At 42.0% G+C, this 26,545-nt stretch overlaps 1 protein-coding gene across 1 annotated transcript in view; it reads right to left on the bottom strand.

The window, feature by feature from the left end:
• SHTN1 (shootin 1) overlaps window positions 1-18,625 on the bottom strand; it is a gene marked incomplete at both ends in the record, with an annotated part of 66,366 nt that extends 47,741 nt beyond the window's left edge. Inside the window, 3 exons of the mRNA XM_082486505.1 lie at window positions 1,123-1,183; window positions 8,613-8,665; window positions 18,568-18,625. Of these exons, the coding sequence (XP_082342631.1) occupies window positions 1,123-1,183; window positions 8,613-8,665; window positions 18,568-18,625 (172 nt within the window). The remainder of the gene's footprint in view (window positions 1-1,122; window positions 1,184-8,612; window positions 8,666-18,567) is intronic.
• Between the last annotated feature and the right edge of the window lie 7,920 nt (window positions 18,626-26,545).

The raw sequence follows: 26,545 nt of genomic DNA, 5'->3' as shown, positions 1-26,545 counted from the left end.
GCTCTATTATTGCCTTAAAATCCTAATATTCCTGGCATTTTATCACTATGTTTACAAGGTATGTCCTTTAAAAACGTGAAAGGAAGATAAAAGAAACCTATAAAATTTTACAACATCAAATATTACTTCAAATTTTAAGTCTTAACTACTTGACATTTTCTGCCACACTCTGGTATTCCTTGTATCATAACAGAAACAAAACAGGCTGCAGTTTTTCCCAGAGGAATTAGACTTCTTAGAGAACGTTCTTGCCTCACAGAACACTTACCTAAGAACATTTAGGGCAGTAGATGATTCCTGTTGATTTTAGATTATTCTCCATAATTGTATCATATGAACAATTATAAAATAGAAGTGACCAAATTCCTCTATTAGCACAGTCCCACAAAAGTATAGACCATGTGATTTCCTTCTCCTGCATTAACTTCATCCACATTTCTGATGCTTCATCGTGCAGTTCACCATACTGGCACAAACCAGACATAACAGACCACAATCCTATTGTAATTGTCTCTTCTAAGGAGCTATTCCACTAGGATACTTCCACTCCCATTAGATGTGCTTTGTTGCTTCCAGACACCGTACAGTTTCAATAGAACCATTACCATAAAAGTGTAAAACTGAATATTGACATTCTCACAGCCCAGACAAGACAAAACTTGCTCTAAAAATTATCAAGAGACAGCAGTTCATCCTAAAAACCTTTATTGGTGTGTCTATGCTTAAAGTAGTTTTACTCCTTCTTCATGAAAAAATTACCGTTATCATCATTATTATTATTATTAGCAAGCTCAGCAATAGGATCAAATCCCACTCAACCCAAGCATATATCATTCCAAAAGTCACCTGCAGAATCCAGGTGAGATAGATGCACATTTGTACCACTGTACTTTCACCACTTTGCACCTCAAGAATGGCTACCTGTGTCAGAGCGTATAAATACTGCGACAGCAGTCAGTCTGACAATGGTCAAAGTCTCACTGGATTAGTTCCTTAAAACAAGGCTTTGAAGGAGAAACAGCAAGTGGACTTGAATCTCAGCATTCTTGACTCTGCAGAGTATGCTGACCAAAGTTCATAACTCTCTACATCAAAAAAATCTCACTAAGATTATCAACTTACTCTTCTGAAACTCCTCCAGTTTTTTGACAGCCTCATCTCGCTCTTGCTTGATTTTGTCACACTGTAGGACAAGAGAAAATTGAAATGAAACACTGATCCCAGTTATTTAATTAGCAGTCAGTCACAACATGCAAAATCAACAAAGATAACTGTCGGCACAATAACATACAGAAGCCTATCAAAGCATCGTTTCTCTTTGCTCTCAGCCATGTAAGATCGATGAAAACTATGCATAAAAAATTCATTACCCAGAGTATTTCCTAACCAAACTGGCAAGTTGTCCTTGATTTTAGGCTCCAATTCAGAGCTACTCTGAAAACATTTTAGAAGACCTCATTACCCAAAAATGATATAAACAGTCATCCATGTTCCACACAACAGTAAAAGCAGTACTTTGCAAATCAATAATATGCTTTAAGTCTATCTTTAACACAAACAGACTTGGAAAACAGGCCTATGTTTATATACCTAAGACATGCAAGGAAAACCTCAAAGCCAATAAACAGGGACATGCTGTTCAGTTTCATGACATCATGAGCAAAGCTTTGGCCTTGAAGAGGGGAGGACACTCATTTTCACACTTTAGGGATTTCCCATCATCATGGTTTTATTAATGTTGGGGTTAATGCTAATACTACACAGGGCTGCAATCACTGATCTTATGATGGAAAGGTTTCTTCAAAGAGAAAGAATAAAACAGACATTAAAAAGACTTCTCTAAGAAAACCCCTTCCTTAAGAAAATGAAAGAACTCAAAGAAATGAGTAGAGACACAGAGACAAGAGACACAGTCAGTGATTAGCCACACTGTGAAAAACACATGACCCGGGGGGAAGTATGACTGGCACACAACGTGTCTTACACACACGGCGTACCAGACATCCTTCCTCACACGCAGCTGTGTATGTTCACAGTAATAAATCAACGTAAGACCATGAGTTAACTTCTGGAAGAGACTTGTGTGACTGAGCTCCTTACAGCGTAACTGCAATTACAAGGATACCGGTCATTGGAACAGAACTGGGGAAAAGAAAAAAAAAAAACGACATGATTTTGCTTGATTTTCTGTTTTTCCACATGAGGACCCACTCTGAGTTAGCTGGGAAAGGAGCCTGTTGTTAAGTAACAAGAAGGGGGAGAGCCCAACTCAAAGGCCGACAAAATCAAGACAGCCCTTCTATCAGCTCCGGAGCACCTTGGATGAGGCTCAAAAAAGGATCTGCTCTCAGGCAAGCAGAGGATGCCATTGGCATCCCCTCAGGGGCAGCCTCCACACAGACTTTGGAAACCACTGCTGATGGCTATCTGTGGGACCAAAAGGAGCTGGACTCAACACGCAATCTCCCTTCTAGTGGCACCAGGGTGATAAGGCAAGGGACAGTGGCTGAGAAGGGGGACAGATCAGTCACCAGCTGCTGTAAGGGTCTGTGAAACAAGGAAGAGCTGCAGAAGGAGCAAGACGTGCTGAGCAAGCGGCACTGGACAAGGACGCACCGTTTCATCTGGCCCTGTTAACAAAGAAGCTGTTTAGAGAAACTTGCACCGGAGAAGCGAGGAAGGGAAATCTGTGCATGAATCTTGCTGCTTGCTGCCCTCCCTCTCAGTTTCCTCAGCAAAAAATTGCCTTACCTTACCAGTAGAAGTCCAGTCTACGAACAGAAAGCAGTACAAGATGCAGAAAGAAAGTATTTCTGATTGCTCCTGCAGAGCATAGCTCCGCTGCAAAAAGGGGATCAGTGTGAGCTGCTGCCTCTTCGTATTTTACAAGAGAGACACTGTACCACACTGGCATACTTCACCCACAGATTTTTCTGCACGCTGCAAGCTTTCAGCCCACTGCACATTAAGTGAGCAAGCGCTTTTAATGCTCAGTTTAAAAACCAGGAAAATTAGCATTTTAAGAATCTGATCTGTTGCCTGTTGCAGTCAGCAAGACTCTGCTACTGATGGAAACCTTGATGTACACTCCCGATCTTAATGGTAGGAAAAACTCCTTTTGAAATCCTCCAGCTGTAAGGTGTAACAGCTTTGCCTGTGCAGCGAAAGGGGAAGTTAAATGACCTATTCCACTTCACTTTGAGTGCTATTTGCAGAGAGAGCTCCATTTGGACCACGGCAAGCTGACTATTCTGATAGCTACACATGTTTCTCTCCACAATCAGGGCCTGCAGGTTTGGGTCTCTGCAGAGCAATTCCTGCTCCCAGTTGCAGCTTTCTGAACATTTTCCTTTCGCTGCTACTATGCTTCAGAATGAAAGCGCAGGAAGAAAAGAAGAGCAGGAGGTTGTTGCCCTTGCTGAAATGATCAATGGAAAGCACTTTGCCTTTTGTCTTGCAATCAAACCTGTGCAAGCAGAGCTGCTACAAGTCCTACAAAAAACCCAACTAGTTTACCTCCAATTTAGCCAAGAATTAGAAAAAGTTGAGATTGTCTTTAACCACTTGTACTGTTTCAATCTGGAAAGTTACGCAAACAAAATATTCATATAAAGCTATTAAGTTTCATAACAAAAAACACTGTCACCCCTTAAAATAAATTGACCTTACCTTTAAGACAGGAAAGTTTAAAAATATCAAAATTTTAAAATGTTAACTGCTCTCAAAAACCTGCAGAGAAGCCTTAACATTCACAACCACCTCACTTTTCAAAAAAGCAATCTGAAGTATATAAAGTAGAATTGTTAATTGGCAAAAATATCACTAATCCTAAATGTTAAAAGGCAAATAGCATAACATTACTATAAAATCTACTGTTCATTTTTCACATTCAAGTGCATGCAACTGTCAAGAAGAAATAGCTTTCAAGTATTTATTAAGTCTCCCCTTGTCAGTTTTAATACATAGCTCCATACTCGAGTACCCTCGAATGAAAAAAAAAAAAAAAGTCAATAAATCCTGGATTGTTGGTCAATTTTCTGTTTTTAGCTTTATTTTGTTAAGAGTCCCAGCTTCTCTGCAGAGGAAAATAAGCAATTATACCATTTTATTTAGCATATTTTTGATCTAATAATTATAGCACCATTATCCCAGTAAAAAACCAAAGGTAACAGACAATATTCCCACTCCAGGCTGAACTAACTATAGGAATCAACAATTATTTCTTGGCAATAAAAAGACATTGCATCCATATTTTTAGAAGCAAATCAACAGTTCGGTTTCCAAAATTCATTTTGTGAATAACTCCTTACAACTCTTCATCTTTGCAGGAGGAAGTTCAGGAGCTTTGCCAATCCCGCTCAATTTCAGATTTTTGCCTTCTAGGTACACAAGATACAAGGCAATACTTGCATTTCTAGCACAGAGAATCGATATGCTGACCACTTACAAGTAAATCACGTCCGTGTCAAAGATTGGTGTTCAAACCAAATACCGCATGTACAGTCAGGTGAATAGCAGTACATTAACTTGGCCTGTACTTGGAGCTAGCACAATACAGGAGAGTACCATGGCAGCACGGGAACCTGACACTACAACGTGATGTTGGGAAGTCGATGCACACAACCACCTGGAAGCCTGTGGATACACAGTCTCCGCACAGCCGCTCCCACCAGCCTAATGACTCTTTGCCACTAATTCCAGGGAGGCTTGGGTTTCTTGTCTATTCTCTTCTAACAGGCTTCTTTTTTGCCAACTGTTTTGCACATAAGCTCCTACTGACTTCAGTAAAGGGCCTTCAAAGGGCAAAAACAAGAAGGAGATTGTTCAGTCCAGCTATTAAGATGCAAGGAGTTCACGTAGTAGCCATATAGTCAATTAAGCCATTGCTAAGCAACACAAGATACATTCTTTCCCATTTACACAGATTGTGAAATTTATGCAGATTTAATGCTTGTTCTAAAATTATGAGTTTGGTAGAGTGCTCAAAAGTATCCTATGACATTTTCTATACTCTACTTACAGAAAGAATGAGCATGTCATCAAGACAGAATTCCTTCTCTGTTCCCATTTGGTGACAAAACATATAATCCACTCTATACATGTCCTTTAACAGAGCAAACACCATGAATGATGTATCAGAGATACAGTATTACACCTACTGTTTTGGAAAGCTGTCTTGCCTTTTTTTTTTCCCCTACTGGCAGCATGACAAAACACTGTCAAAACCAGTGTTCAGAGTCATTTCTGTCTGATTAGCAAGTAGTCAAATATTTATTCATGATCTGACTCTGAATATGTTAGAACTGCACATTAAGTTATCTACATTTGTGTGCAACTGAATGTTAGTTATCCACTTTTTGGGGACTGGCATGCATGTTTAGCCGGCTATTTTAATTAAAAGGATGACCTAAGAGAAGTAATCTGCTAATGTATTTTTGCTCCAGTTTTTCAAAGTATTTAAAAATACGAATAAAAAATATGCCTGCACCAATTTTGTCAGAGACCCCACCAGAGTTCTCCAAATTGGCAGTTTAGCAAGTCAATGAGGAAGAGACACTGCGGATCGAAGAGACACTGTGGATCAAGATTTTACATTTTGCTCCTGAATTTTCATGGTTATTAGCAGCCTTTTAAGCAGCAGTGCTTTGAACAAAGTAACCTATGTAAAGGTCAATTTACTTTCTAATCTTAAGAAAAAATACGGAACAAAGAACCTAAATTTCCAAAAATTACAATTACATCCTATTTTAAGTTAGCTGCCTGTTATGCACCAAGTTCCAATATAAACTAGGATCATTTATCCATGACACAGCCTATCTTTCAGAGCTATACAAGCATACTGGTGACTCAGAAAAAATTTCCACTGAGTGCATCAAAAGCACATACATACAGGCTGCTATCTAACTCCTGTGTGGTACTTTCCACAAATAATCTCCAAATCTTTTTCTAAATAAATTAATTCTCTCTTCTCTTCCTCCTATCGATGCAATTATGTGACCACAATTGATACAGAGGAATCCACGTGCTTACACTCATACTGACAGACAGTGGCAGAAAAGGGAACAGAAATCACCCACAACTTCCCAGACCCACAGACAGAGATAGCCTGTGCTTCCTCCAGCATTAGGCTTGATCCTGCAAAGCATAAACTAAGATATAACGTTAGAGAGACACTAACAAGCTTTCAGGATTACCCAGCCCTGCAATCAAACGAGGAATAGCTTCTTCCAGTATTGGCACTGTAAGCAAACATAACCATGAACTCTGTATCAGTAGATTCGTTTTATTGTAGAAGAAATGCACTTAAGGCCTCACACTTAACCACTTGAGACCAAGCACTTAAACAATTAAGCAGGACTACTTACACAAGCACACCAATTTGCAGGATGGAGGTTCTTGGATGGAGAATACTTGCATAACAACTGAAAATCCTCCAACCCTGAGCACGTGCCTAACTAATTTGCCCGACTGGGGATGTAATCCCCACGTACTTAGGGCTGAAGGATTTTCAGTTGTTATGCAAGTATTCTGAAAAACATCATACCAAACTTCAGAAGAAACACACAGGAGTGGCCAGAGATATGCAGTTACAGGAAAGAAGTCTCGTGAGACAGAAGAGCAAGAAAGAAAGAGGAGCAGAATGCAAGAAACAACCTCAGAACATCTCGTTTCATCTCAATTTTAGCAACAAAATTTTCACTGGAATTGCCTTTGAAGGAAAAAATTTTCTAAATACAAATGCACTTCAAGAAAAGCCCCCTTATTCCCACCCCCACCCCCCCTCAACCTAAACAAAGCTTTGTTGAAGAAACACCAAAGCTAGCAGGACTCGGATTCAGGGCAAAGCCAGGGAGCCTGTTTTTCATGCGGTGGGCAGTCGTGGTGTGGAACTCCTCACACATGGCAGAAGCTAAGAATCAGCACGGACTTGGAGGGGACAGGACAAATTCAAGGAAGAGAGCTGGGGAGGACATAACACACTGAAACCACATGCAGCTGAGGAAGTCCCCAGGCTGCAAGTGGTTTGGAGACCAGAAGAGTACTCTGTGGAAGCGTTATACACGCTCTTACACTCCTCCCTCTCTATTGTTGTCAGAGACAGGATACTGGGCTAATGGACCCTTCTTGGTCTAATTCGGTTTCATTCTCCTTTTCTTCTGAGCACTAGGAGATGAACTGCCACAGACTTCTGAACAGCAAAAATAGAGGACAGACTTCCCAGGATATCTGAGGCTCTACTGTAGGACAACAGAACAGGAATGCAGCAACGAGCACAGTAAAAAAGATAAAAAGGTCAGTGGGTAGGAAAGAGTGAAACAATATGCTGAGCTCAGAGGAAATACAAATAAACATTCTTGAAGCATAATATGAAGATAAGATTCAAGTTTTCTTTAATAATGAGAAAGCAGTTAAGGACAAGGTCTTCCCAATACAGCCTTGAATTGCAACATTTATAACAAATGGACTAAAAGTGATCCTTCAGAAATTACTTCATGAAAAGCTAAATTAAACCTGTGTGCCTTGGCAGCTAACAGGGATTTGAATTCTAACGTTTCTTGCATCTTCAGCTCACTAATACTGGAGAAAGGAGAATTTTCTGTTTACAATACAGTGTAGCACTGACTCCTCAGCCTTTCACTATCTAGAACTGATAAGAGGCTTTTACTGGCCACAGTTTCTCTTGGCAGGTATCTGCTAAAAACCTTTTGCACATTGACATGGATTTATGCAACACAACACTGCCATCAAATCTCTCCGAGTTCTCTGTTTCTGTCAGCTTCCTCACAGAAAGCAGGAGTGTTGAATGAACAAGAGTGTTGAATGAACAAGGGTGGGAAGAGGTACCTTACCAAATGTGCTTAATTTTACCACTAGAAAGACAGTTCATCATAATTACAATGAACAATCTAGAAACCGGTCATTATTTCTTACTCCAGTATCTCTGAACATTAAAAAGTGAAGCCTGCAGCAACATATGAAGTTCAGACCATACATTCAAAGCTTCTTTTCAAGTTGGACAGGCACACAGATTTCACAGAATAATGTGTGATCCAATGCTGCAAATCTGTTTTACACTGCAGTACCACGCTGCAAGTTGAGATAAGAGATCTTGCTCTCCTATTAAAAATTGGGTTGGGTTTTTTCAGCAGGGGGTGGGGGAAGACTTCAAATACCTTCAGAAATCATATTCCTACATTCTGAATTTTCAGAAGGGCTGGGTGAGGGGAGTTGTTCTATTTTCTTTTCAGTAAGTCCCACTGTGCAAATCAAGTTGTAATAAAACAAGATTTAGATCCAAGAGAAACAAGTTTTCCTAGGAATATCTAGACACTGGAGTTGGTCTATGCTCACATTGTAATCATATGCAAACTGGCTATAGCAGCAATCATTTAAAAAAATACATCTTTATAGCAACTTTTCTGGAGCGGGACAGCTAGAATAGCTGCTGGGAGTTGCATTCTTTGGTCCATAACACATACGGGTACAATCAATACTTATTACTTGTCAGTAATCAGCTGAGGTCACAAAAGCAGACAACCACCTGCCATAGCCAATAAGGTATTCTGATATTTAGCATTTTAGTATTAAAGAAATAATCAATAGATACAAACCTCTTCTTTCGTTTTCTTATTTTCTGCTCTAAGCTCTTCATATTCACCAATAGCTACATAAGAAAAAACAAAAAAGAGAAAAGTTAATAGTGCAGCACCTCCTTTACCCAAATTAGCTCTCCATTTCATTCATTTTAAAGCTCTTCTGGTTATCTACACAGACTTCTTAAATAACATGGGTCATAAACTTCTTTAATAGCCTATGGATGAACTGGATATCCTTTTAGAATTGAAGTAATTGGGAAGTGTCTGAAAAAGATGGTGGCTCCCAAAACAATCAATTTTTGATCAATGGAGAGTTAAACAATCTTATTGATTGAGTTCAAAAATTACAAGGTGAATGTACCGGCTTGCAGTCACCATTTTAAACCCACACTGGCTCAGGTTACAGATCAATGCTAGAAAGCTTGGCTAATGCAATACTGTACACGTATGTACCCTCCATAGCTGGGCACCTTTATTTATTTATTAACATTTTCTTCCAAGAGTCCTATGGAGATTTTTTTTTCAACCTGCACAGTGGAGACATGAAAAGATTGTATGATTTACCCAAGATCACACAAGAACTCAGCTGTAAGGATCAGCAGGGAAGGGATCAACCTCCAGAATGCTGGGGGTCCGTTGTTTCAAACCAGTAAATAACAAGCAGAAACAGTCGATCAGTTACCAATTAAGCTTCCAGTTTACCATGTATTTTTGTGTGCCCTTCTTAAACTTTTTATTTTACTACCTTAGGGATGTGCCATAGTTACACCCACTTCCCAATTCTGTTGGTCTTTCAGTGTGTCCCAGTTGCGCTGTTTGGCCTTTGAGACCATAAAAATTTGATTGTCACTAGGGAGAAGCTGAATACACCTCCAAACATTAGAGAAACAAACCTGGCTAGAAAGGAACATTTTTCAGTCTGTAAGATGCATACTACAAGAATAAAATGAGAAGGCTGCTGACATCATTCTACACCTTATTCCAGCCCCTCAGTATCTCATCAACTTTTTTCTCGTACCTAACAGAAGCTATGCTAGCATACAAGTGCTATTTCAAGCCAACTTAATTAAAACTGTATAAAGGGTATGAATAAAAAGTTTTCAGCTGATGAGAGCAGACATATTGGAGCTTCCTCTTAAACTTGTCTTACTGTACATCTGAAGACATAAACACAGAGTCTAGTAGATTAGCCACCTGAAAACCTACTAGCCCTTTCAAGCTTTAGATAGTTAAACATTTTCAAATAAAAAGCTCTTACAAATAAAGTTACTTTACACTGTTGTGATGTCCCTCTTCTCCCTCCTCCCCAGCGTTTTCAAAATCTGTTGAAATAAAACGATTTCAACTGACTCCTGAAAGCTAGGTCCACTGTTCTGCTTGCTTTCAGCGTGAATAAAACTCGCAGCAGCAGCACAGAAGTACCGTAGATATAAAAACCTCAAATTATCCTAATTCCTCTTTTCTCCAAGATCACTTCATTTTAGAGATGCAGGACTGAGGTACTTTAAGCGTGGGATACAGACAGCTGTATTAGCTCCTGGGCTAGTAACCAAAACACAGGACTCTGCTCCTCACATGCCCAGAGCAGCAATGGGGAAACAGCTAGATCCTGCAGACTATATTAGATAGAAAAGGAAACTGAGGAACAGTACAAATCTCTTAGAATCTCAGGTCTGCTGTTACCAGCAAGTGTTGAAAAAATTCCAAAGCTCTCAAAGAAAAAGTTAAATAAAACTGAAAACAAAGTCACAGGCAACATGCAAATTCACAGGGGTAATTTAAACAGGTGGGAAAAATTCCTCACTGCCACTCATCCAAGTAAAAAGGTGTATCTACAGAGTGGAACGATCAAAAGCAGGTTTCTTAAAAACGTGACCAGCATCCCTGCGCCAGTAAAACCAAGGTCTCTCATCCATCCCTTTACTTTGTCCCCACTTTTGCTTACCTGCTCCTGAGACCCCTACTCACCTCCCATAGTCAAGAAGCAGAAAAAAACAACAGGTAGATGAACAGGAAATAAACCGCACTGATGCAGTTGCTCTAAGAAAGGGCACCTAAAGTGAATCAACATATTTCCTACACAGGAATTAAAAAGCAGTTAATCACTGTTCCACTTCTGAGCCATTTCCCCATTCCCTTTAGGAAAACAGGGGAAGAGATGTCTAGCCTCCAGATGCAAGAAAAGGAATGAAAACTGTATCAATAAAGACAATTCAAGCTTCTTCATACTTGAAAATTGCTAGTGTTTGCTCACCTTTAAGGCAAACTCGCACTTTCTATTCAGTACTTTATAAATGACTGGAAAATGTAAATACAGATTTGCCCCACCTTTCACTGCTCTCCTCACATGCTCTGTGAATGAAGAACTCTGAGTCATCAGCCCTTAAGGCATGAATACAAGAACAAGTTACCAAAAAACAAGGATATGAACTTATACAATACTCCTGCAACCCTCAGTAAGGGCCCACCTGTGTGAGACTGGAAATTAAACTGCCTGTTCAGGGTAGCCCTTCCCTCTTTTACTGCAGATGCTAAACCATGGCACGTTTGCCATGGAACGCAAGCTCAAAATCATCAGGCACTCCACGCTGAACTCGCACATCAACTTTCTTCAGTGCCTTTTTACTGTTCCCACCCCCTTACTGTCCTTGCAAAACTATTCGTTCTCCCTCTAATACAGCTAATACATAGTAAGGATCTGATATCTTAAAACAAGATTGTTCTTCATGGATGGTAACCTTTAGATTATGCTCCCACACCGATCCCATCATTTGGATTTTCGGGTATGGATTTATTAAACGCTAAATCTAATGAAGAAAACGCAGTTTTTACCAAGCCTGGAAACAGAAATGATAACTTTAAAATGACTACACACATTTAATGCTGTATATCAGATTCTCTGCAAAGGCAGAAGATGACTTAAAAGTTATGAAGTGTAACTGGGAAGTTGGTGGATTTTTTTCTTTTTTTGAGCATTAGATGGAGGGTGTTATTGGGAAGTTTTTACACAAAGTTTTTCAAGTGTGTTATGTACAACAAAGTTTTGAGGCCATCTCAAAAAAAGTCAAGAGTCTACATAACCTCCACCGAAGCACTAAATGGCATAAAGGTAACAATGATCTCTTTGCTCTAAAACTACCCTAGGACAATTACTACCTGCAGCTCCAGGCAACACTTCACATGTTCCAAATCTCATAGAGATATTGGGCCTTAAAACCTCTTTGGTAGATTAGGAAGCACCATTATCACTCATTTATAGATTGACAAGTCATAAATCCTGTTGTATGAGGACTTCCCTAAACCTTCTCTGATGGACAGGACTATTTTTTCTCCTTAACCTACACAATATACACAACAACAGTACTTGAGCATCTCAAAACGTCTTACATCCCACCTTGACTCAAACAGATTATGCTGTATATAAATTACCCTAAAATAAAGATATCTCTTTCCAATAAATTAGTGGTGAATGAAACAAACAAGTGAAGATGCTTTACTAAAGGTGCTACTAAAATTCCAGAATCATACATTATTTTCTCAAAGAATCAACATAGTAGCATATATCGGTATTAAAATGCCTATGTTGCACTCAGCCTCCAGTGAATCCTTTAGAACTGTAGTAAATACGTATCAGAGACCTCCTGCGATATTGTCACTGTCTGACACTAACTTAAGTTTATCCTAATAGAATTATACCTGATATACAGCAGTATTATATAAACAATTTATCAGGATCCAAACCACATTTCTTTGCTTCAGGCTACCTTCATACAGCCCGAGAGCAACACTACAACTTCATTTCAAGACTAAGGAAAGAAAAAAGTTGGAAGAAGGAGAAAAAAACAGAATATAGCTATAGCTCTTAATGCACCCAAAACATATTCCCAGGTCACCCCACTCTTACTGTAAAACAGTCAAACCACAAAATAGCCAACATGAGTGAACACAGCATGCTCCTTCATAACATGACCATGCTCATTCACCAAATACTCACTCCTCAGCTAAGTTGGACAGAAGAGACTGTCCTGTCAACATGTATCAATGCACTTTATCTGCATTAAATTAAGCAGGTAATTTTGTATACAGAAGCTCCTTTAATTATATCTTAGTCTTTTGATTTTTAGTTGTGAACCTGTGTCTCCTGAACCTGGATTTGCTAACAGAAGTCATGTATTATCTAAATTAGATGTTTTATATATTAGATACTTATTATGGCTAAAAAGCACTTATTAGTAAAACAAGGTCATAAGGGCAAAAGTATGTAATGACTATAATTCATAGTGAACAACAGAAAAGACACCTTCATTTACACAGAGTGAGGGGGCAAGAATCTTCCTACTCTTTTTATTTAAAAATTTATCAACCTCTTTTCTAAAGCTGTGTATTTAAAAACTACAAATTAAAAAAAAAACCCAACCTTTAAAATGCTACACGCATATACTTTAGCATTTATACTATAAACCAGGGTGGCCTTCAAATAGATTGAGAGCCCTTCCATGCCAAATCAACGAGTAACACCACTTCAGCATTTTAACCATACTTATTTAATCAAAAAGTAAGCAGAGATGTCAAGGAAAGCCAGTGTCATACCACTATTTATTATTCATGAACCAGGCATGTCTTTACTGGTACAGGCAAGAGAAAGAGCTTACAGAGCAAGAAGTCCTTCACTCTGGATGAAACAAGCTAACCTAATAAAGTCATTTTTTGTCCGCAGAAGTAAATTAACACCTGGCTTTTTGCAGGTTCAGATATATCATTAGAGAGAGAATTACCCCTGACAGCAACACTGCACCAGAAGCTCTAATGGGACTGTTGCCACCACCCTCCTCATCCCAGCACACCTGGAATGGAAGTCAGGCCAAGTCTGTTATACACCTCTCAAAAAGCAAGGCTCTCCCTGCAAGCAAAGCATGCACAAGACCTGTGAATTGCTGTCAAGAATATCAACAAAAGTCAAAAGGACTTAATTGTTCTCTTTTTCCCCATTTTGGGCTCAAAGATCCCTTCCGCTAAACCCAGGCGATCTCTATTTCAATGGGACGCAGCAGCACCAGCCATGGGCAAACTTCTTCAAACCAACGCCTGGGTGGCATTTTTAACGTGTCCTGGGCCTCCATGAAAGTCAGGTGGAGCTGAGGAATAAGCCCTTATGGGCTTGTGTAAAGGTGAATGTATGTGATGGCATTACACTTGTTACCTTACAACTCCAAATCTTGAGTCAGTCAGAATATAAAAACCTGTTATGAGGCTTAAAGCTTATATGGCCAAACCAAGCTTTTGGTCACATATCAATTGCACTAGCTGATACCTACAAGATTCAATTACCAAACAGTTCTTTAAAAAAACCTTAAACACATAAAAATCATGTATGGAAGTATATAAAGGTAAGCATTAAGTACAAATCATGTAAGTCAGATCCTGGCATCTGTGTTCCCACATGGTTCAATTTGACTCAAATCTGGAAAAGTGTGTACAAAAAAATATTTTAACGAGACCCTAAATTAGCATCCTGCAGTCTTACAGCTCCTGGAAACTGGACAGGGAAATTAAACACACCACAGCCTGATAAAGCCTAACCATTAAGCTCACACCAAACAATTTGCCTTCACAAGTTCCTGAAAAACAGACATGGTTCAACACAAGAAAGTGAAGTGGGAAACACTTTTAAAGTCTAACAAATGAAGAAAGCATTCAAGCAGGATGGGTTCTGCTGGGGAATGATGACTCCTGTGTACGAACACCAAAATACACAGGTACGTGGGGAAAAAAAAAAATCTACAGTGCAGATGACTACATAGGGGAAGGCAGCAGCCAACAAGATATCCTACCCTAAACAAAGAAATTCCTCTGGCCATAAAAGTTATCCCCCTGACACAAAGAAGAATAAATTTGTCAAACCACATTAAGAACTTGTCAATAGCATATACTTAAAAGGTACTCCTCTGAGATATTGCTGTCAGATTGGTAGTCTGTTCCTTAGAAGATATATGGTATTCCCTTATTCAAAGTTTCTGGCGTTTTTAATTTTTTTTTTTAAGAGATCAAATAGAACTTAAAAGAAAAAAAAAGAAGTCATAGAGAGTCACAGCGCTTGGGACTACAGACTGGAAACCATCACACTTCATCAAATTCAGCCAACACACACAGAGCAAGATAAGACCTTTAAAACCGGTGAAGAAAATCCAGGCAATATAAACATGTTTAGTATATGCGTAGTTAACTGTAATTGTTAAGCACAGTAATTCAGCAAAGTGACCAGAAATGTGACTGTGACAGCAGCAGCTGAAGTGTAATTTTACCTAGTTTACAAGTTCAGATGTTTTAGTTGCTGACTCCTGTTTTCAGCTGAACAAAGAAGTACCACAGCGGATGATGACTCTATCTTTAGCAGCAAAGTACCAGCAGTGCCAATAAAACCAAAGACAAATACGGCAATCTTCCAGGCAGGTAACCAACTGCTGTTATGATGCAGCTGTTAGTCAGTTTGCTATGGTTCCTCAGGTTCTACAACCAACCATTAATAACACAAGGGGTTTCACTCTTGATTTTGTTTTGTTTCAATTTTAAGTCTTACTCATAGAAATTATAAGTTGAATAGAAATGTGCAGTGCTGGAAACGTCACTTAGAGAACAGCTAGGTAATACTAATATTTATAGCGGATCTGCTTTATCTAACCAAGCCATCTCAGAAAGCTATTCACAGGATTAAAGCTCAAACAATACTTTTAAGTCCTAAATATCATCAATACATAGATCATGTTTCTTCATGATGCTCACCTTAAACTTGGTAATGGAGCAAGCCAAAGAACGATCAGTATCAGGTATCTGAGTATAACACACAGGACTTGGAAAATTCAGTATGGGTGAAAGATAAGCATATCTTGCACAGAGACAGCTTCAGTGTCCTTGTCGCCGTTCAAAGCTCTGCCAAACACCCAAGTGAATTTGCGCAGACACCAGTCAGCATCACAGCTGCCACTGAGAATTGAGCAGGCATCTACGAAACACCTGCCTCAGGTTCAATCTACTGACCTTGTTCAGGGGAAGTATAAGCACTAGTTGAAACATGACAGCAATCAGCCATGTACACTGTTGCTTGCCTTCCCCTCTACCTTCCGCATCACTTCTTGGCCAGTTTGGTTACCTGGTGTCAGGCAAGTTTCTCAAGACTAGAGAAACACATGCTGAAAGAGAAACCAAACAAGGGCTACTGAACAAATTTTCTCTGAAACCCCTTCAAATCACAGGGTGTTCTTCAGAAATCTGACTGCGGGCCATAATGTTACAGTAATCTAAAGCCACATGCCACTTCAAATGCAGTAAAGATAGGACTCCTGAACCATATGTACACTCATTACCCCAAATATTCAGAGACCTTCCATCACTGCATTTACTTCCAAAGTAATACTGTTTATCTACACCTGGAAGCAGTAAAGAGGAAAAATAAGAGAAAATTTGTCTTTTCTTCTTATTTTTTCATGCTGCTTCTCTTCAACAGAGCATCCTAAAATTGCTCAAGGAAAGTTGTTAGTATCTCAAATAGTATTGTTTTGTTGTCAATAAGAATGGAGGGCAAACTATACACTCCAACCTACAGTTTAAAAAGATGAAGCAAATTTACTTACCTACAATAATAATATTTAGGTCATTACTGTTAGGATAATTTTATGCATCTAATTAACTTTTTTTCATCACTTGGACTCTTTGTCTTGTCAGTTAACATAATTTAACTATGGTGTGCTACCATAATTTTTGCACTGTTTTAGATGCAAAACAACATATAGAAAAGTATTTTCAAAAGTCTTCCACTGGGTAACTTTTCACCCATAAAAAACTACTTTCCTGCCAGCCATACAACAACAAAAACATTTGTTAGCCTCACAACAACATACTAAAACTCTTGTGTTTGGGGACGAACATCCCTCATGAACAGTGCCTTACAGGACAGAGTGTGCGAAGTACAGTTTCTATTTCAATAGCTTGAGTGGATCTGGGACAGCCGGTCCTCAAGTTACAGTATCTTTTCCTTGAACTAATTCCTGCAGTCCTGTAAACTTTCATTAGACTACTAAGACTACATTAGACTACTCAGCCTACTGGAGCAGAAGACTTTCAGACACCAGAACTGAAGCTCCAATCTCACCAATTTCAAAGGCTAGGATTTCTCTAAAGAATAACCCACACTTGCCTTTTTTGCAACTGATTATTGTCATTTTAGCAATTGTCCTTTTGGCACAGACTACTCCTCTAGAGCCAACAATACTGAAGGGAAGCAGTCAGTCAGAAAAAACAACCAGCTTTTTAGCCTTATTTTTTGGTCCTGTATTATCAAAACACACAGCTGTTAAGATTATTGTGAATTTTACACCCACTGAAATCCTTGTAAGTCAGAATCTACCCAGTGCAGCTAGTAGTCATGAATTTACAATTCTGGGTGTACAGGAACAATCAAAAAAGAAGTGCCAAAGCAGGTCATAAATAGTTCATAAATATCCACCTGAAATTTGGTTAAGAAAAGCTTCTGCTATGCAGCAAAGGTGATTGAGCGCGTTTATGGTCAGAATAAATGACAGAAAAAAGGGCACTGATCACACCTCCATAATTTCCCTCTTTTACACAACTTTGTCCAACAGGTCCTTTCCAGGCAGCTCCTCGCAGGCTCCCGGGAGACCAGGAGGATGCAGCTGCGAATTACAGCGTTGGTACTCTGTACCTACAGTGCATGAAGCTGCAAGACATGAGGCACACCAATCTCTTGATGCATGCTCACAACCAGATGTCCGCAATTCAAACGGCTGGTAATGCTGGTTCTTCAAATGTTGCCTACCTGCTTAACCAAGGTAGAAACTTTGCCTGACCGACCTGGTTCAGGGATAGACTGACCAAGGAAGTTAGAAAATGAGCATCCAAGCTCTTTTCCATGCCCCTTCTTGCAGAAGATGAAATACTCCAATGTTTTCATTTCCTAGACAAACTATGCACTCACAAAGCTGAATATCTACAAAGCTGAAGCACTGGACTTTTATAGAAAAGCACCGAGAGTGACTCACACAGGGAACCAAACCAGCCCAGGACAAGCACTTCCTTTCATTTACACTGGAACTACAAAGGCTCTACAGAAACTTACGGCATATCAGGGTGAGCCCTGAGCTATCAGAGGGAAGTTTGCAGACTGATGGAGAGCAGGACAGAGGGCGTTTGACGGGCTGGGTTAGTATCGGATCCTGCAATGCAGAGCGGGAGCTGGGACACGATGGCAGGTTAGGCACAGCCAGGCGCTCCACGTGAAGCTCAGCTCCACCAACAGACAGCGAGGCAGACGGACTTTCACCCCCTGGAGCCAGCCAAACACCCGGGCTCACCAGTACAGCCGGTGGACCAATGCCAGTCGTTAGCCGTGTGCCCGTTGCCAGCAGAGGGGCTAGGCTGAGGGGAGGCTCTGGGTTGACAGCAGCCACAACCCATGTGCTGTGGCACCTCGGCCTCCTGCCCTCGCCCCAACCCACCATCGCCCGCCGCGACGCTCACCCAGCTTCAGCCCAGGGCACCTGTGGGGATGTGAGGCAGCCGGGACAGGACGGGCACCAACAAGGGGAACAGCCAAAACGTTTCCCTCCCCCCGATTTATTTTTTTTTTTTAAGGATTTTTTTGTTTGCTTTTCTCTGCCTGCGCAGAGAAAGGGGCCTGGCAACGAGAAGGGACCGAATCCCCGGGCCGGGGGACGCCCAGGCCGCGGCCGCCCGCCGTTTCCCCCGGCGCAGGCCGCGCCCGCCCCGTCACCCAGCGCCGCCGGGCGCGGAGCCCCCGCCCCACGGCCCCCGCCCCACGGCCCCCGCCTCACGGCCTCCCGCCTCACACCGCCCCGCGGCGGCCGCGCTCCCGCCGGCCGAGCCCGGGCCCGCGGCGGCGGAGGGGGAGCCGCTCTCTACCAGCGCCGGAGGCGGCGACGGCGCCGCCCGCCCTTACCTCGGTCCTTCAGGCTGGCGAGAAGCTCCAGCTGCTTCTCCTCGTCGGAGCTGTTCATCCTGCCCCGCCACCACCACCGTCACCGCCGCCGCCGCCGGCCCGCGGCTGCCCCGCTCCGCCTCACCTAGCGCGGCTTCACCTGGCAGCGGGCGGGCGGCGGCGGCTGGAGCCCCGGGGCGCGGCGGGCGCGGCGAGCGGCCCGGCCCCGCTCTGCACATGCCCAGACTCCCGCGGCGCCCCAGTGAGCATGTGCGAGGGTGCGGGCACGGCGGCACCTCAGCCGGCGGGCAGGCACCGGCCGGCGGGCTGGGACAGCCCGCGCACGGGCGGGCGCAGGGCTCCTGCCCATCCAACCCGCCCCCGCTCACCCCCGCCCGCTCCCCAGGCCGGGCAGGGCCTCGGAGGGCTGCTCGGGATGTGAGCGAGAGGGTAGGAGGGAGAAAAAAAAAACCCACCAAGAGCCCACCGGGCAGAGGGGACATGTCCTCGTCACCCCCTTGGCGTGGCCAGCGCGCCAGCCGCCCTCACGCCGGCACCGGTAAGGCCGCGAAGGCCCTTCCCTGCCCCCCCAGGGGGGTCCCCCCATGAGCCCTCCCACACCGCTCCCCCCCATGGCTGTCGCTGCGGCTGTTTTTCATAAGCCCTTTTGGCACCGTTTGCCTCGGGCAGGATTCCGCTTGGCATCCCTGAGCTGCCCGGGGGAGTGGTGGGAGGACACGAGACCGCCATTTGAGTACAGCAGTACGAAGAAAGCTAAAAGCTTTTTTAAAGAAAAAAAAAAAAAAAAAGAACCGGAGGGTTGCATTACTGGTTGTGAGGAACAGCTGCGTGCCAGTTCCAGTGTCCAGTGCTTAATGGCAACTTTGGAACAACGTGAGGGCGGGGGGCCGCGGCAGGGACCCCGCTGTCTTCACCTCAGAAGAACACAGTTCTCTCTGCTGTTCTCTGATGATCCCTGTGTGAGAAAGGAGGGGTCCAGTGATGATCACCCTATTAAAATGGCTACTTTACCCAGCTTATCCCAAGGCTGACACTGAGCACGTGGCAGAATTTGTTTCTGCCTCTGTTTTTTTTGCTGAGCTTCAGTAGTGGCCAGCAGAGCGGCAGCTATCTTCAGACTTCCATGGGCAAAGGTACAATTCGTACACCTCCCTTCCTCCCTCCCCCCGCTCTTTCTTTGGCAAGCACCGGTCGTTCACCATGGCAGGCAAGTCAGAAAACATAGCGTTGCCACAGATGTGGCAACATTATCTAGAAATATCCGTGAAGGAAAGGAAGAAGACCTCACTACAAAGAGTTTGCTCAGTCCTCCTGCCTCCTGGACTGCATCCTCTAATCTTCTCGTCTTGGCCTAGTAAACCTCTAAAACGTGAAGACTCCATATTGATGCTTTACTGCGTGATCTGTCCTAGAGGTAGTTAACAACACGTGCAGCATCCTGGAAAGAAGCCAGGAGATCCATGTGAGGTGTACTGGTGTCTCATAAGTGTGGTACGCTTATGTAAGGCAAAGGAGGCCACGCAGGGAAGTTCATAATCTAGTCAGCTTATTTTGAACTAGTCAGCACAAAATGCATTTAACTGTATCAAACGCAAAGTTATAAATTCATGCTCCTAGAAGTGGAGTCATATGCAAAGAATGGGAAATTATCTTGGAAAATGAAGGCTCTGTAGAGGAAGTGGGAGGCAAAGTGCAAGTAATTACATACGTGCTGCCAGTAAGGTACTGCAGTGAAAGAATGGGATGTACACTGACAGCAGGGAAAAAAAAATCTTCTATGACATTGACAAGACTAAAATAAAGTTACTGTATCATGTTCTTCAAAAGATGGTACAGGGATGTTTATGGAGAAAGCACAAGAGAAAGAAAATGACCTAAGGTTTGAGGAGAGTGCTTTGCAATGAGACCTCAAACCCTTGATCTTTTTAACTGAGCAAAAAGGAGACAAATTATTTGATAATGTTAATTTCACAGGAGAAAATCCTCAATACTTGAGGGCTTTTCAGCCTACTGGAAAAAAGTCAACCGGACTCTGTGTCTGTAACCAGAGTCTGAACTTAAAAACTACAAATAAAGTCACACATCAGTAAATGCCTCCATTTGAAGGAACACAGAGGTCCTATTTAGGTCCTTAGAGTTCTGGGCTAACCTTGGTTTCGAGTAGCCCCCACTTTAAATCACAGTGGTTTTGCCAGTGTTTTACTTTTCAGTGTCCTTTCTTGGGCTGCCTGTTGGCTTCCCTTCAGCCACAGGTCTCATTCCAAGCCCCTCTTCCCATTGCTGATATCACACCCCTCTGCTTCCAAACCAATTTCTTTCATGCAGTGCAATAGCGGGATTTGCAAAAGAGTCATTGTAGGGTTGCTTATCCCTGCATTGTGCCAAGACACCGGACATCTTCGTCTTGCAACAATGTTCTGCCTGTTGTACGCAGCCAGAACAGGGCATAAAATCTCTTTGATATCTGCAGAGACAGTAAGCCGATTCTTCCATTATTTTATTTATTTATTCAAATTAAAGTATTAAGGCTCTGTCAAAAGAATTCCCTTCCGTAATTTCTATATTGCAGCTTCATCATTGTTCTTATTGTTATTGTTAATTTTGACCTACATCAAGTTAGAATACCTTGAAAAGTAAGCATTTAAAACAAGGGTGTCCTTGTTGCAGACCCTTTTGGTTGCAATAGTAGGACTGGTGCCACTACAACATTATTCCTCACAGATATTAATCAATTGTTAATCAAGTGTTGGTTTTCTTTTTCTGAGTTAGCAGACAACACAAAAATGAACTCCATTACTAAGTTTGCTAATGGATCCCCCTGTGCTCTAAGGATTTAACATCCCCAGAAATGCTTCCCTGGGTCATGAATTCAGTTCATTGTTTCAGGGTTATTTTAAATGAGAGTTAGTCCGTAATGCCTATTTCTATGTAATATAATGTCTACCTTGTGATTTGATAACTGATGCCGTAAACCATTAAGATCATAGAAGGCCTGAGCAGGCGATACAAGCATCCAACATGGGATTTCACAATGTTTAAATAGGGACCATGCAGCGCTTCTATCAAAGAAAAGCAACATTGTACTTTGAGCACACATGACCAGTTTCTAGTGACAGCATTTCAAAAATACTATTTCACAGAATCAGAATCACAGAATCACAGAATTATCAGAGTTGGAAGGGACCTCTAGAGATCATCTAGCCCAACTCCCCTGCTAAAGCAGGATTGCCCGGAGCACATTACTCAGGACTGCATCCAGGCGGGTCTTGAAAATCTCCAGGGAAGGGGACTCCACAACCTCCCTGGGCAGCCTGTTCCAGTGCTCTGTCACCCTCACCGTAAAGAACTGTTTCCGTGTATTTGAACGGAACTTCCTGTGTTCTAATTTGTGCCCATTGCCCCTCGTCCTGTCACTTGGGACCATTGAAAAGAGCCTGGCTCCATCCTCCTTCAACCCACCCTTTATTTCTTATCTATTAAATGGGAAAGCTAAGACTAAAGGTATCTGAAAACTTGTCCAGTACACAGTCAGTACTAGTCTTGGGGAAAAAAAAAAATCAAGGACTGAGTCACTTTCTACTGGACATGACATGTCATGGATAATCCATGTCCTTTTGGAGATGGAAATTCAGATGGATTCACCATATCTTTAGGTTCCGTCCATACGTGCCAGTTCTTCCAAGACCAGGAATAGCTTTTCCACAGACTGTGCAAAGTTTTGAGAATCACAAATTATACTTGGTAGGCAAATGGAAGAAAGAAAGACATGATGGGGAGGGCTAGAAGCACTGTGGAAAGTGGGGCTGGAATTCAGCTCTTGCCCAAGCAGAGCAGTGATTTCAGCTGGGTGTTATTCTACAGAATGCTCTGTTATGCTACACGTAAAAAGTGTCAATCAAATGTGTCAGTACAATAAATGCATCATTTCTGGAACTTTGAGTCAATGAAGGTAATATGTGGCTATGAAAAAAGACAAAATCTGGAATCTAAATAAGTACATAAGGCACACTGTGGTCTCTTCCAGCTGTGCTTGGCTCTGGTGAGACATCAGACAGAAAAGCATGCCAGCTCCTGCTACCACACGTTAAACAGGGACCCAGACCTGTTGGGGAGAGTCTGCAGAGAGCCTGCAACGAGAGAGATCAGTTCTAAATGTAACCTGGGCCCACGAGAAGACTTTTCAGTGGTGCCTGGCAACAGCACAAGGGACAACAGGCACAAAATGGAACACAGAAAATTCCATCTCAACATGAGGAAAAACTTCTTTACTTTGAGGGTGGCAGAGCACCGGAACAGGCTGCCCAGAGAGGCTGTGGAGTCTCCTTCTCTGGAGATATTCAAAACCCACCTGGATACGTTCCTGTCCAGCCTGCTGTAGGTGAGCCTGCTTTGGCAGGGGGCTTGGACTAGATGGTCTCTGAAGGTCCTTTCCAACCCCGACCATTCTGTGATTCTGTGAAGAAAAAAAGGTGTGCTTGGGGGATCATTTCCTGTAGGGAAAACACAGGGAAAGAATAATGAAGGTCTTGATGTCAGTTAAGGACTATTACAAAGTTGTGATTAAGCTGTCCTCGGTAACCATTAGGTTGGAGAATTAGTGCAGGGTTTAAACTGAGAAAGGGGAGACAGGTTAGATATTAATAAAGGTTTTATTAGTGGAAGCACTGGAATAGGCTAGAAAGAAGAGGGAAGGTGAAATGTTCAGAAGTTTTTGACAGGTCAAGGTGGCCTGTGAGAGTCTGCCCGTCTGATAATCTGTGTAGGTGACAGGAATGAGTGCAAATGTACCACTCCCACTCCTCTCTGCCTCCAGTTTGCATCATCCACACCAAGGCTAACTTCACAAGGGGCCTCCCCTGCCACCTTTCCAATTCTTTGCGGGCAATTTCATATCTCCAAACAGGTCCACGTATACCCAGGAGCTGGTGATGGACTCTGACTTTTCTAGAGAAAACTAGAGCTCAATGTCAATATCTCTTCCCTGCTGAATCTCTCAGCATAGTAACGCAAACCAGATAGTTGGAAGGGTTTGCAGAGCCTGTGTTTTGAGGGATGATTCAGTCTTCCCATATCTCTGCACCCACCCCCCTGTTGTTCACAGATGATTATGTTTATAAGCTTTATTGGAAATAACACTCTGATACATTTGTTCAAACCCCTTTTTTGTTCTTCTCCTTGCAGCAGGACAGATTTATTCTGTGCATCTGCTGTTCCCTGAGCCATGTACAGGCCTGTGTAGGCTCACTGGTGGAAAAGGGGTATGGCCAGGGCTCCGCAGCTCCTGGAGTGAATGGAGAGAGTCACCAATAAATGAAGGGTCACAACACAGGGACATCATCCGGGGCAGCATCCCTGAGCAACAGTAGTCGAGAGTAGCAGCTCCAGGTGTTATCTTCAAAACAAGACATGGCTGCTGTCCATCCATTTGCCTTTCCGCCTCTGTGCACCACCTCTGATCTGCCGGTGGTTGCCCGCATGGTGCAGTTGACCATTTCTTCTGTAGGATGTCCAGAAGGGGAGTTGGTGCCAATATGCAAGTGAAAGAGCAGGTGTTAAGCAAGGTAGCCTCAAACTCTTGCAAACAGATGGGTCAGAAGGCTGTCCCTGAGCCTGAGCCCTGGTTTAAGAACAGCGCAAGTCTGACGTTCATACCCAGATGCAATAGGAGGGCAGAGCCAAGGAGCTGGGTGCTTTTGAAATGATGACACCATTCCCGGAGGGGCAATTTCTTTTATGGCCATACATAAACTCTCCTAATCATGAGATCATTTGGGACCTTCGTTGCTCATAATTTCTTACTGCTACTATCAGTTTTTGATAGTACTTCGGGAGGCATTTCCTCAACATCTTTTGAAATTTTTCCAAATTTTCATTTTGCTGATTGCAACTTTTTATTCACTTGTTCCTACTCATGAAGTATTTAATATATATACATGTATGTCTTTTCACCAGGGCTGCCCCCTGTCTAAGCTGTGTGCAGACAAACAATACAAATGTTTGTTTACTTGTTAAAACTTCTATCACTTATATTGCTTGTTAACACTGGTACAGCATTCCTGCACTTTTTATGACCAGAGGTTTCCAGTATCCTCCCAAACAAACATAATAAAGATGAACAAAAGCTAAAGGGGGAAAAAAAGCACATAAAGGATTCAGAATTTGCCCAAGATCAATACTTGGCATTAGAGTGACTTCAGTCTTGTGAGAGATCTTTATAAAAATCACATCTGTTTGCATCAAAACATATCTGCAGTCAAATAACCACTGCACAGGGTGGAACAAGAATAACGTTCATAGTTTTAAGAGCTACTAAAATAGCCAAAAATTAAAGGAATCATTGTTTTCACTGTATCCTCTGCTGTGGAGACATTCCTTTTTAATACCTACAGGAATAGATGCTTAGGTGAGTAAGAAAAGATATTCATAGCAGACGCCATGAAGGGAACTGTGCAGTTGAGGCCATATCAAAAAGTAAGAGAAAAACAAGTAACAAGAACTCAGAGCTGCAATGGATGAGAATCTGGCTGATAGTCTCAATTTCACAGTAGCCAACAACCATATAAAACAGGATAACTATATGGAAAATGGAAGATAAAGAAAAATGCTGAGGTTTAAATTTCTTTTTCTTCCCTTGGGATAGATCTTAGTGAGTTGGGCACCTCCTGTTGTTTTCACTAATGCTTGAAGCTGATGAAAATGAACAGCTCCCAACACCTATGTGTAACTCAGACTGTTGCACCTGTGCAGAATCTTACTAATAATTAGCTTGCATATAATTTTTGCAATTTTTTTTTCACTGTTAAGAACATGCTTTATGCTTGTTCCCCTCTTGGACAGGACTTTGATGAGTATTCACACAGATGGACTCTGCAAGTTGAAAATATCACAGAACGACAAAGTGAAGCAAATGCTAGTGATTATTCACATAACTCCTAAATTTAAAGAATTTAGAGTGAAGAGCTAGGAATTGGAAACAATTATCTTGTGAATGAGTGATTTTGGCCTGGAATCATCTAGAGACTGTAAATAGTGAACCTTATCTATTCAGCCTTAAAGAATATTATTCCTTTTCTCATAAATTAGCTATTTAACTGAACACCACACATAATTGTACATGCAGAAGTAAAGAATGTGGTACCTTATCAAATAGATACTACAATCAGAAACTTGGTGGAGTTGTAATCCATGCTAGAGTGTGCCTATTCCTATTCCTCATTTGGGCTAAAAGTTACTTGGACCTTTTAATGGACACGAAGATAATCTTACCTCTCATACGTAAATAAAACCCCAACATCTCCAGCAACAAGTGGCAAAAAAGGGAGCAGTGGACCTCCTCAGGCTGGGGGTAGAAGGGTGTTCGCTTCTGAAGCAGTGGCGTCCATCAGTCCCTGCAAAGCCTAAATTAACTCTTGAGGATTCCTCATCCTCCTGTTGAGGAGAGCTGCCTTGTGGAAACAACTGTGACTGCAGGCTGAAGTTACCCTCAAGGCATGACTACGGCCAGGTGTTTACCACTTTCAGAACAGACATATTTTGAGGGGGGGGGAAGGAAAGGGGGGACAAGAAAGAATAAACTACATAATCACTGCACAGATAAACAACTGTTAATAAACTCCATAAAAAAAAATGAAATGGCATTAGCTATTTGAGAATATAATTAACACGATGAATAAGACTAAGCAGCTTATCTGCTGAGGTAATGTATATTTTTTCATCAAACCAATCAGTGCTGCATAATGACTAGCATAATATATCTGGGTAAATATAAGCACTTCTTGTTTCCCTAAGATGACAACTAACTAATCAACGCACATTCAAACTGGAGTATAAGTATGATTAAAAATAAAAAACTCAGATAATATAGATTCATTTGAAAAATGTAACCATTTGATTAGAGACACTAGCATGATCTTTGCTAGTTGTCCCCATCTAGGATGGCAAACATGTCTATCTGCACAAAAAAAGGCACCAACTGATT

Source organism: Vanellus vanellus (genome assembly GCF_965231255.1).
Source record: "Vanellus vanellus genome assembly, chromosome: 7".
Lineage (NCBI taxonomy): Eukaryota > Metazoa > Chordata > Aves > Charadriiformes > Charadriidae > Vanellus > Vanellus vanellus.
The sequence above is the reverse complement of the archived record's forward strand: the minus strand, read 5'-3'. Positions and strand labels throughout refer to the sequence as shown.